We start from the raw sequence: 13,404 nt of genomic DNA, 5'->3' as shown, positions 1-13,404 counted from the left end.
AAAAATCATCGTATTCAATATGCCATGAATACACATTGTATACTCAACATGACTTTTGAGTGTATATAAAATGTTCCTTATAGGGGATTTCATCACCTTTTCTTTAATATAAAATATTAAAAAAAAACTTCCATCTTTTACCAAAATTTTAAATTGGTTTGCCTTTTTACTTCATTTTTTAATGTTAGGTCTACAGTGATTACAAGTTACAATCAACAAAGCACAAGTAACATTTCACATAACATGACATTCTAAAAGAAAAATAACTAGAAAACCAAGCATGAAACAACCATAAATCCTAGAATAGAAAGCATCACTTCTACAAACAATGTACAACCCAACAAATCACTGACACTACTTACACTAAAACATACCAAAACAAACCTTAAAACCATCACCATATCAAGGAAGATAAACCCTTATTTCTTGGTGCTCAAAACCATGAACAAAATGAATGAACTTGTAAAAATGGTGGCGTATAATACACACTCTATGAACCACAACCACAATATAATCCAATCTGAGTAAACAACCATTGTAACGGGTTTGGATAATCTTCATCTTCTTGCTGTGAGGTCGGTGTTGGCGAGAGTGGCATGTCTGGTGGCAAGTGTCGGTGGAAGGCGTCCACTGCATTTGCAACACCGTCTTCATTTTCTATTAGCTTCGCTAAATCCATTGCTCGAGCTTTCACCTATGAAAGTATAAGCAATTTATATAAGTTGCTTTTAACAAGTGTTAAATATATAAATTAAATGTTCTCAACTAATAAAACATAAAGGTGGGGTCATATATTACCTAGGGCCTAGGGTTGTACCAATCCAAGCATCTCAAGCTCGCCAAAAGCTTGAGCTCAGCTCGTTTCAAGCTTTATATCCTAAGCTTGAGCTTGGCTGGTAAGAAAGTTTTCAAGCTCGAGCTCTGGCTAGACTCGTTTATTGTTACTTGAATACATATATAATTACTTTCACATACATTACGATTATGATTATACTTAATATAATATATATTATTCAGTTATTTTATCATACGCATATATATAATAGCATTTATTATGTAATACATAATTATTATATTAAATAAAACTGTTACATTTATACAAATAATAATTGGTTCGCAATCCTAGCCAAGTTCGCTATATGAAGCTCAGGCTCATTTATTAAACGAGCTTCATTTTAGGCTTGAGTTTGGGCTTGAGCTCGTTTAACCTTGGCTCAATTCAAGCTTCTAGTAGTTCACTAGTGGCTTGACTCGTTTACAGTCCTATATATATCCTTCTAAATTTTTTAATATTTCACATTAAATATCCAAAATTCATAATAACCTATTTAGTCTTTCAAAAATCAATAAACCTCGCATATTTAAGCATCCCGCAAACAAACAAACAAAAAAAAATGGTTTAACTACAATGGCTTGTTTCACTAATAATTAAAATCTAATGCTCATTAAAGATAATTCAAAGTGATGGCAATATTACCTATTTGTTTATTTAGTAAAATACGCTATCATAAGTAAATGATTTTATTTTAGCTACTATGAAAATAATAAATTTAAGAAGTTTAGCGTTTGAAAGGGTAAACACAAAAGAAGTAACTTCTGAAAGGGTACAAATAAAAAACTAATCCTACAAAGGATTATAATTTTACTAACCTCTGGTTGTAGCATGAAATTTATTGCATTTGAAAGTGCTTCAACAGTGAGCTGAGAAATTGGTATCGGATTCGGGCCTAACCCTCTATGATATATTCTATCACCCCAAAAATATTGATCTCCAAAGAATGGAACAATAGTTGTAGGACACTGCAAATTATGCATCACAATCGTATATAAACTCAATATAACTTAATAAACTCAAAAACAATTCAAAAGAAAATATATATCCTAAAATATTACCCCGGCTCTCAATCCTGTAGCAGTAGTTCCAGCACCTCCATGATGAACCTGCAAAATCACAAACATTTGCAAAAGGTAAAAAATTAAATCTTTTTGTAATTGTGATGCATGAGTCATATTAGAAAACCGTAATATATAACTCACCACGGCTGCACATTGAGGGAATAGCCAATCATGAGGGCAATCCACTAAAAGAAAAACATCGTCCGGAATATCTGGAACTGTAAATTTCCAATTTTACCCACGGGTCAGCAAATTTAATAAATAACAGTAAATTAGCATACAAAGTTAAAGAAACTTACAAGTCCCGAGATCTCCCCATCCTCGGTCAATGATCCCCCTTTGACCAGTTTTCCTCAAGGCTTCCAAAATAATATTTGTGGTTTTTGCTGAATCTTCAAGAGGCTTAAAAAGAAACAAATAATATTTTTTTTACTATACCACAGTAAAAGAATAGTTAAATCTGTAAAAGAACCGAGGAACACGAACTAAATGAACGAGGTTTTCTTGTTCGTGTTCACTCATTAAGAAAATGAATACGCTCGTGTTCGTTCATCAACAGTATAAACAAACGGTTCACAGACATAAACAAACGAATATAACTGAATATAGACGAACGGACATAACCAAGATAAAAACCAATTAAAAGTAAACAATGTGTTGAGCCTAAAAATTTATTAAAACTAGAGTAAGTTGTAATGGGCCTATAAAATTTAAATGAATATATTGATGAATGAACATAAATGAATCTCATAATATTATAAAACTAAACTAAATCTACATACCATGCTTCCAAACCCAATATATATGGGACTTGATCCTTTTCCAATCCATTGGATGAATTCTTCGCGCGGTTGATATTTGGAACCAAGATTCAAGAAACAATAACCAACAACATCCACCAACGGGCCCCAATCTGCAAAGTAACCATATGTAAGCAAACGGGACCCGCAATCACATTTCTAAAGATCTTTGAAATATGGATACTTGGCCTCTAAACATTAAAAACAAATTATAAAAAACCTGGTGTACAATATTATCTAAATTATTTTAATTTTGAAAAAAATATCTCATCATTGTAGAATAAAGTTCTCTTAAATCATATTTAAAATATTAACTATTTAAAGATCTCAAAAAAATTAAAACAAAAACAAAAACAAAAACAAAGGTGGTTGTGTTTCCATCCGACCCGGCCCATTTGACCCATAATAAGGATTATCTAGTTTTTTACCACAACTAAACGAGCCCAACCCAACTATTTTGCATGATAAGCTATTCTTACCACGTGGTTTAGAAACAACATGTGGACTCCACATGTAGCCAATTGGGAAATGAGATATTGAACCACGATACATGCTAAAATAAGCGATTGGAGCAAGTTTTAACTTTTTTCTGAAGTCGTTTATATATCCTCTTATGCCCCACCATATCAAAAGGTCAACAACTATATACGAAAGCTGGACAAAAAAAATTAAATCATAAATTAGTTATTAAATATAATGATTAAGAATCTTAAATATTGTAAAAAATAATCATTTATGAAATTGTACCCAATAACCGGCACTTTGAGGGACACGCGCCAGCGGAGAAGGGAACTCGGACGTCGGCCTGCCTATACAAAAGAGACGTAAGAACTAATATTATATTGCCATAATATTATTTTAAGAGTAATACAATCTTAAAAGTCTATTATTCAAGTGATTTAACGGTTATGACATGCATTGCCCAAATTTATGGTCAACATAATAGAAAAGGGATTTATTTGGTTAAAATGAAGGAGATTAAAAAGTCAAAACTCACGTCCAAGGCATTGTGAAGAACATATGAAGTGGTACACCAAGAGCTTCAGCCACATGTGCATGCCCTGTCAGAAAAAAAAATTATTTCAACATGTTGGGCCGACCCACCAAAGGTTTAATGAATTTTTATACAATTAATGTCCTAAACATGATTATAAAATTTATGCTTGACCCGTTTGACTCGTTGGTAAATCGTCAGCTTAACCTATTTGACACGTTTGACCCATTTACTTTGTACGTAAATCTTTAACTTAACCCATTTGACATGTTTGACTCGTTTACTTTGGAGGTAAATCTTTTAGCTTAGCACATTTGACCCAGTAGAGATAAGCATAAACCAAATTAACCCATTTGTATCTATACGAGTTGACATAGCCACTCGCTCTGATTTTGACCCAAAATATCCATAAAAAAATAATTAGTAAGAAAGGAAATATGAACTAACCATAAGCAGGAGGATTTGCAATGATGGCTTGAGCCCGAAACGGTTTCCCATTTTTCAAATCCGGTTCTGTGCATGCAGGAAGAAGTGATTCAATAATCGCCTTTAATTGCTTCCTTTGTGTAGATATCTCACCAGGTGCAGACGGAATAAGTCCTTTATTCCTCGCCATATCTAAAGTTATAAAAAAAATACTTTAATGTATGTTCTCATAACGTGTCAAACGAGTAACATTAATAAAAAATAGGTGAACAGTTGCCATTTTGTTTTTTAACCTCCAAAATCATTCTATCAACACGATTCAGATAACTATTGATAGAATATCACTTATGCCATCATATTTGACACGCACACGCTACTTATTATGCCTGTAAACAAACCGAGCGAACATGAACGAGGCATGTTCATGTTCGTTAGTTTAACTTTAACCGAACAAACAATCGTACATGAACAATTAAACACGCAGGGTTTTCTTGTCCGAGTTCAATTGTTAAAAAAATGAACGTGTTTGTGTTGGTATGTTCATTAGTTAGCAGTATAAACACACGTTTCACTAACATATTTGAACGAACATAACTGATCATAGACGAACGAACATAAACGGACATAACTGGGCGAAACCAATAAAAAGTAAACATGAGCATCAATTTGTTAGGCCTGAAAAATCAATATATCTAGAATATATTGTATCAATCAATCAATCAATCAATCATACCCAGTTAAGTCCCACCAACAGCAAAGCTATAAGTAGGGTCTAGGGAGGGTGGGATGTAGGCACACTGTACCTCTATCCAACGGGATAAAGAGGTGGCTTCCAGAGAGACCCTCAACTCTGTAATATATATGTATGATGCAACATAAAGTTAATGAAATAATAATAATAGTAATATTAATAATAATAATAATAGTAATAATAATAAAAACAATAATAGTAATAATAAAATAATAATACTATATGGTGTGTGACCAAAATAAGGTAAATAGAAGCCTTAAGGTGCTCCTTTCTCCCAAAAAATCTTTAACTTTAATCCTACTTCTCCAAGAATATATTGTAACGAGTGATATTTTAATGTCATAAAACTAAATGATATTTAATAAACGAACGTAAACAAACGTTCACGAACATAAACGAACAAACGAGACATGTGTTCATGTCCGTTTGTTTAACTAAATGAACAAACAATGTTGTTAGTGGCCGTTTGTTTATTAACATAAACCTAACAAACAGTTCATTGTTCGTTCGGTTCGTTTATAGGTCTACTACTTGTTTACAAAAAAATTTCTAAACAGAAATGTTTTGGGTCAATCCAACCCGACCCGGCCCGTGAACTTTATGTAAAAAGAACTCTTACATCCAGCCAAAATACGGGGATCACCACCCAACGGGTAGAAATCTACACCAGCCGATTCTACGAAAGACCGAAAATTTGCATGTGTTGCCAACCTAACATGATGACCAAATTCCTGCAAATAAATATATATACAAAAAGTTTTAGTATTGCATTATCATAACAAACATATTGCATGGCATGATTCATAATAAAAATTCCTTATATTTACATTATTACAAAACAATATAATAAATTGGCTATAAGTTTGTTAATTTTGTTTGAAGATAATGTTTTTACATAATTTTGCTGAAAGATTGAAAACAGGATTCACACTGCAGCATGTCACTTTTTGGTTCAGGTTGAGACGGTCCAGGTTCATTTGGGTTGACTCGCAATCGTTTTGTTGTCCATTTTATATTTTATAACTAATTAATGAACTAACTATGATTACAAAAACTATATTAATACAATAATAATCTAAATATTTCAATAAACCAATTTAATAAGTGTATGCATAAGAAACAGACTTTAGCTAACATTTTAATCCAGCCTACTTAAGTTTAAAACACAACCCAAATTGGCCCATTCAAATGTAAATGCGTCAAAATTGGCCCCTCTAACTTAAAGGATAAAATCTTGCAACGTCAATTTAATTTTGAAATTTGTTAAATTGGTGAAAATGAAAAATTGCCTGAAGTCTCTTTGACATAGCAAGAAAAGGTTGAACATCTCCTCTTGTACCAACCACAAGCACTGCAATATTTAATTTTGGAACCGATTTATTAGAATCGGTAACGATAAAATCATCCATATCCGGATGAAACCCTTCAATTTTTTGATATTCAAACAACTCTGAAGCTACGGGTGCACTTTTAGATAAATCCACTTCCACTGTACCATCACTTTGAATCTTTACAAGTTCCACAATAAGCTTTTGCTGAAAGATTTTAGATTTGCAATATTAATAATAGTAATATATTCATATCGGTTAGAATACATATTTTTATTCAAATAAAACTCACCTTTTCACGTTCTGTCAATCGGTCTAATTTAAGTTCATGTTTCGGAATCCATGATTGTGTCCACCATTTTTCAGTCATGGATTTAGAATGTGTGACCCGCTTATCGTCTTGAAATAACTTTCTGCGTACGGTTGCGGGTGCGGTGACACTATGATTCAAGGCTTTAAAAAAGAAACAGAAGTTAAAATGCAGAACCAAAAATCAAATAAATTTATATAGATGATAACAGATATAAATAACTACTATTCACTTTCCACTTTTGAAGTGAAATAGTACCTACTTACATGCAACGAGTAAATATATGATAGCTGAATTTCAAGCGACACTAATATGTATCTGGTCTTAACAGAAAGGCACTTTAGAAACATTTAATAATTATTGATGTTAAAAATTCGAAAATATGGAATTGGACTTGGTTTTGGGACAAAGGGCAAGCTTAAACTTGACCCATTTTTGGAACTATTCAAACTATAAGACGAATATGCACATTATTTTAAGGACTAACTATGCATTAATCAAAATTAAAATCCCACCTGAAATATAAGAACACATGAACAAATTCATAGAATTGTATCTAATTTCCTTTTCTAGTTGAAATCTCACAAAAAAACATATAAGAAAACAACAAATTAAGGACGCCTTTAGCCATTACCAAGTTAAATTCATATGAGAAATCATAAAATAATCAAACTAAATTCATATTGTCAGCCATTGAACTGGAATTTTAGTGAAAACAAGCCATTGTTTTTACAAGATTTTAGAGATAAAAACAACCCATAATGTAAATTGATATGCGTTTTATCCAAAATCCCTTGTTTTTTGCAAATTGCTTTGTTTGCAACAAAAAAGACCAATAACTCAATTACAATTTACAGGGAAGCATGATTATCATTAATCTGAAAGCTGCAAATAGGTCGGGTTGGGTTGAAACGGGTCAATTAAAAAATGGGTTGTTTTGGTTTGGGTCGGAACGGGTCGGGTCAAAACGAGTTCAACAAACCATACCACATGATCCAGTGAAAAACAGATTCTAACATCAAACCTAAAGCCTGTAAATAATCATTTTACAGAAAATAAGGTTAAAAATTCAATCTTTTTAGCAATTACGGTTTGGGATCACATGCCACTTACATACAACCATGCAATTGCGGTACAACAGGTGGCTCAACATTCAGTGATCAGACAGCTTTAAGCTTATAAACAAGTAAACAACTAAATTCTAGCAGGAAAACTAATAAATAATTGCAATTTACAAGTAAAGATTACGGTAACTAACCCTTTCGCGGATGCGGTGGGGCACTATAACTCAAATCTTTAGCTTTAAAGATCTCTTGAGGTGATGAAACATCTTGATTAGAAGTACTAGCACCATAAGTTTCTTCTTTTGCATCACTATCCATATCATTTAACTTAATTCGAGAACATAACTTCAATTCTTGAATCAAATCAAAAACCCAGCAAAACCCTTGCAGCAAATCAAAAACCCAGCAAAACCCTTGAAGCAAATCAAAAACCCACCAAAACCCTTGAAGCACTTGACCTAATTCGATAAAAACTGGTACTTTTAAAAAAAATACCCAATTTCTTGAATAATACAAAAGTCAACAAAAACCCACCAAAACCCTTTTAAGAAATCTGAAATTGAATCAAGAAGTAGGTGAAGAACACAAATAAAACTTAATTCAATAATACCCAAATACCCAATTCATGTGTTTTCAAGAATTTTAATTTTTTAATTCAGGTGTACGAAAATTGTAATTATCGAACAGATTCGCACATGAAAAGCAGAAGACTTGAAAATACAAACACAAGAAAAGAAAATAGTATGAATTTGACCACACTCCGTCAATTTAGGTAAAGATTATTATTATTTTATGGTTTTATTTGATTTACAAAACCAAACTATAATAAAATATATAATAATATAAAAGATGACTAGAAGACTCTTTTAATTGAAACTTTCTTGATGGGATTTGAGAATAAGAATAAGAATAATATAAGCATAAAGAATATTATTATAAAAGCTTTGGTTCATGGGAATTGTTATCATTCTGTTTCCTGTGAATATCGAGTAGTAACATGTGACTGAAACTTTGGTGTGTTTTATTAAATTTGATGGGTTGATGTTAATGATCCTCTGTTGGGATGAACTGTATTTCTTGTTTTTGTTTTTATTTTCTTTAATCTTACACGTTTTTGGTGGTCCACATAATTGTGTCTATTGAATGTTATTGTTTGTTGGAAGTTTCATGATTCATCCTAGCATATGGAGATGATTATAAGTGGTCTGGTTTTGCTAGTTGAATCGTTTTATAAATTATATCTGTATTTATTAAATAAAAGTCTACAATATGTATCCGGTAAATTTCACAAATAGCATAATTGTTGGCGGAGTTTGAAAAGCGCGAATGAAAGCAAACCTTGCATTGTAGCGTTAGGGATAGACCACCGACACCAAAAGAACATGTGTATACGTGTTTGTATTTTATTTGTTTAATGAAATATTGGTTTCTTCTATTAGTAGTAAAATTATTTATCTTTTGTTTTTCTATAATTAAAAGACTAAACACTAAATAAATGTCATTAGGAAAGGTCCCAATACCAACTCATCTTAAAAAAAGGTTTTAGGTAAGTTTGAATAAGTTATGTCATTAGAAAATGATGTGTTGAGACATTGTTAAATTGTTTGTCAACTATTTTGAATCTCTTATCACATCTCTTCTCTGTGTATAATAAATAAAAATATTTAGGGACACCTTACACAATTCAAGACCCTTATTTTTTCTTTCTTCTATCAAATAGAATTAATAATTAAGTTTTCACATAAAAGTGTTTTCTATATTATCTCATAATACTTCCTAAACTATCTCACATTTCTTTCTTTATTCATACCTACTTCCAAATTCATATCTTTTCAAGAAAATAAATCATTGCCCACCTGGAGTAAACATTTAAATCAATTAAATTAATAGTGGTTCCGTATGATAAGTTTTTGCATATACAAAGTTTATTAATGATACTATATGAGCTTTCATTCTAGATTTGCTTAAGTTTTTGCATATACAAAGTTTATTAATGATACTATATGAGCTTTCATTCTAGATTTGCTTCAAGGGTCAAGTTATTCTATAAAAAGAAATAAAAATTGAGAATGATGAGAAAGATTTGTAGTCACATAAAAAAACTCTCAAATAAAATTTTAAAAAATAAATAAAAAATCATAACTCAAAATTTAATAAAAAACGAAAAAAAAATAAAAATACAAAAATGTTTCCACAGTCTTTCTCGTTCTCATTAAAAAAAAATAATGGTAAGTGAAAAAAGTCGGTGTATCTTTTTGTTTATCATTTTGTTTTGTGTTTGTTTTCGTCATTGATTGTGTATCTTTTCCTTGACACTGTGTCATTTTTTCTTTATATTGTGTTATATTACTTAACATTGTGCTATATTTTGTTCGGTATTGTGTTATATTTTGCGATCTATTGTGTCTTTTTTTAGTTATAATTATGTCTTTTGTTCATTTTCGTCATTGTTTCTTTGATCTCGGCATTGTGTCTTTTCGTCAATTTTTTTTTTGTATTTTCTTTAACGGGAATGATGGCGGAAACATTTTAGTTTTTGTTTTCGTTTTTTATTTATATTTTGAGTTATAATTTTTTTTTTGAATTTATTTTTAAGGGGTTTTTTATGTGATTCTAAATTCTTCTCACACTTCTCATTTTTATCTCCCTTTGTATTTTGACTTTACCTTTGATTCAGTTGCGTTTAAAAAGTTTGATTTTGACTATATTTAAGTGCTAATTATTATAATTAAATTGTTAATTATTAACTAATACTTCAAAATAACAATACAAATTTAAGTGAAATTCCCAAATACTTAAATTCTCAATACAAATTTAATTGGTATAAGTGGCTAAAGAATTTATAATCTTTTGCATGAGGGCAACCTCAAGCTAACCATCCCCCCCAACCCACCCACACCTATATATATATATATATATATATATATATATATATATATATATATATATATATATATATATATATATATAGGGGAAGGTTATACTAAAAAGAAGTAGTTTCCTTGGAAGACTAGGAATAAATCATAGCCATTGGATCATGTCAATCAATGGTTGAGATTTAAAATTATCAAAAACCGTCATAGTTTCCTATAATTACTCTTTCACCACTATAACCGACATAGTTTCTTAGAATTGTTCTTTCACCATATGTTGTAATGCCACTTGTCAAAGTTCTATTGGTTCTTACCATTCTTAGGAAACTATTTCTTTTTATTTGAACCCTTTTTTATATATATACACACATACACACACACTTACTTTTCCTTTTTCTCATTGACATTTAACGTTGAGCTTCAAGTATAGATAAATGAATACCATGAGGATTCTTTTGGAGGTTCGGGATCATCGGCATGGGAACCCCGCTAGAAAACGTTGACTAGGGGTGAGCAATAACGGAATCGTTAACCGAAACCGAACCGAAAACCGACAAAACCGAACCGATATAACCGAAAACCGAATTAACCGAACCGAACCGAACTCTTCGTTTTTTAATATTTTCAAGACTTTTCCCCCTCTATTTCACGTATTATATGTATTAATAGTTTAATACTATCATTTTCATGTATTTATATCTCTATTTCCTATACTAATATCTCAATTTCATATATTTATACATTCATTTCATGTGGTTATGCATTCATTTCATGTATTTAAAAATTCATTTCATATACTTTTAAGTAAAATTTTAGCCCAAGTTTGAAACCGGTTATTAATCGAAATTAACCAAACTGAACCGATAACTGATCGGTAGGTTCGGTTATTGCTAATAACCGAACCGAACCGAACCGAACCGTGCACATTGACAGACTTTATACCCCGCCATACTAGTATACATTTGAGTTGTTACAATTAATCCAACAGAACATGATGGTTATTACCATTAGCGTTTCATCAAGGATTAACAACACAACCTACAATCAGATATTCAAATTACATGAAATATACCGTCGATGACTATATTTTTTAACTGAAAATAAAAGATAGTTTTCTGAAGAAATTAAATGCCCTCTTTATACATCATCGCTCTTATTCGATCATTTAATAAACGACATCAAGTATTTAGCTAAAAACAAATATTTTGATCTGTGGAGGATCTGAGTATATGCAGAGTTGGTATATAACTATATGTCGACAAAAACTACAAATCATTGATCTTTGACTTTGTTGTTATATAGGTTGACCAATGCATGCGTTTGAAGGCTAATTATGATTTGGCAGGTTAGATAAACGGAGATTGGACCTATTTATCACTGGGCTTAAACTTGGTTGGGCCTAATGGGCCTGATTCCAATGACATCTTGTCCACTGCAAAATGTCTTTCTTATATACATTGTTACTTTTTTTAGTTGCCTACAATTACAATAGAAGGGTAAAAAGTAAAAACATATCAAAAAAAAAAAAAAAAAAAAACCGCACACACACATACTCTAACACACCACTAGGTCTCACTTGGTGGAAGGTATCAGGTCAATGTTCACTTGATTGGTGACATGTAGGGTAGGTAGGCCGGGTCAATGTTCACTCTACGAGGAGGGAATGAGTCCGATACCCCTACACAACCACCCCTCTCTATAAGTTTGTCCCTTAGCTCCGATAGTAGTAGAGATATCATAATATTCTACTCTACTGCTAGTGGTGGCAATGGTCGTAGCTATTACTAATAAACTTACCTTTGTATGATTCAACTTTTTAATAGATTCAATTATTCTAAGTTCTAATTATACAATAGTACGTTGATGATGATAATTGGAATATTGTGTTTTTCTTTTGGTAGCACGTGGGGCTTGTAGACTATGTTCAAACCTTTTGTTGTGTGGTTTTGCAGACTATATGAAGTAGTGGATCCTTTTCGTGACTCTACATTTGATTACTTGAAAACTTTTGAACGAATTTGATTCTCGTAATATTATTATTATTCTTTTTTTTTTTTTAACTTATTATGGTTTAGTTTATGATGGCTGCATGTTTGATGATTGGAATTCACTCCAATGGTTGGAGAACTTGAGTTTCTCACCATGTACTTATTATGGTTTAGTTGACTGGTTTGTGTTTTTCTGAAAGGAGACGTGCTTTTTGATTTATGTATTTGTTTAATGTGTCGGTTATTGTCAACTGTACTTCTATTAACTTTTGAATCAAAACGCAGCTAAGAATTCGTCAAACTTTTTGAACAAACAAGCAAACGTGGATAACTGGCAACCTTAACCTTTTGTAATGAAGTTTTTTTCATACATTATGTAACTAAATTATGTGAATCATAACCAGGAAGTTAGTAGTATGTTTTCTCCATGACATAGTCTATACTTGCATATATAACTGTTGAATAAGTATTTGTTATGTGATTCAGGTTTGTTGTTCTGAAGTTGGTGGGATATTTGCCGATATATAACTGCAATTTTGTATTCATTACTTGTGTGTATTGTTAAGTTTAGTGACTTGGTGAACTATTTTTAAAATGTATTTTGATTGGTTATAATGAAAGTTTGTTTTGAGATGTATTTTAATTGGTTATAATGAAAGTTTTGGTCATTCAGTACCGTTATTAGGAGCTATGACTAAACAGATATATATCATTCACCACGAAATAGTTTAGAGGGTAAAACAGTCATTCTGATAATCATTCAGAGGTCCAAACAAACAACACTTTACTGGTTCAGCACTTACTGGTTCAGATTCTCTTAATCATTCAGACCTCTTAATGGTTCAGCACTTAATGGCTTAACACTTGTCAAACAGGCCCTTAATGACCATTAAAAAGTTACCTCTTAACCTCTTAATGGCCTCTTAATAGGACGAAACTGCAGTTTCACATGAGTGGAAGCTAATAAAGAAAAA

The 13,404-nt window shown here is 31.4% G+C and overlaps 1 protein-coding gene across 1 annotated transcript; it reads right to left on the bottom strand.

The window, feature by feature from the left end:
- Positions 1-247: 247 nt before the first annotated feature.
- On the bottom strand, positions 248-8,677 carry LOC143605164 (sterol 3-beta-glucosyltransferase UGT80B1-like). Its single transcript, XM_077081383.1, has 14 exons — positions 7,764-8,677; positions 6,488-6,648; positions 6,157-6,402; positions 5,487-5,598; positions 4,138-4,308; positions 3,694-3,757; positions 3,444-3,501; positions 3,176-3,350; positions 2,679-2,809; positions 2,196-2,298; positions 2,038-2,114; positions 1,894-1,941; positions 1,651-1,800; positions 248-694 (listed from the first exon to the last, which is right to left on the bottom strand). The coding sequence occupies exons 1-14, from the start codon at positions 7,885-7,887 to the stop codon at positions 491-493; spliced, it is 1,824 nt and encodes a 607-aa protein (XP_076937498.1). The 5' UTR covers positions 7,888-8,677; the 3' UTR covers positions 248-490.
- Positions 8,678-13,404: the final 4,727 nt, after the last annotated feature.

The sequence above is a fragment of the Bidens hawaiensis genome, unplaced genomic scaffold (genome assembly GCF_021521415.1).
Source record: "Bidens hawaiensis isolate Kalapana, Puna unplaced genomic scaffold, B.hawaiensis_p1.1 tig00068443_1, whole genome shotgun sequence".
Classification (NCBI taxonomy): domain Eukaryota; kingdom Viridiplantae; phylum Streptophyta; class Magnoliopsida; order Asterales; family Asteraceae; genus Bidens; species Bidens hawaiensis.
Note: the sequence above shows the minus strand (reverse complement) of the source record. Positions and strands in the feature narration are given on the sequence as shown.

Bases quoted from the DNA above. Each gene is read 5' to 3' on its own strand.
- LOC143605164 (XM_077081383.1), bottom strand. From the start codon at position 7,887: ATGGATAGTGATGCAAAAGAAGAAACTTATGGTGCTAGTACTTCTAAT. The intron at 3,502-3,693 runs GTGAGTTTTGAC...TTGTATAGGCAG, and splicing joins TTCTTCACAATGCCTTGGAC to GCCGACGTCCGAGTTCCCTT. The intron at 2,810-3,175 runs GTAAGAATAGCT...GTTACTTTGCAG, and splicing joins TGTTGTTTCTAAACCACGTG to ATTGGGGCCCGTTGGTGGAT.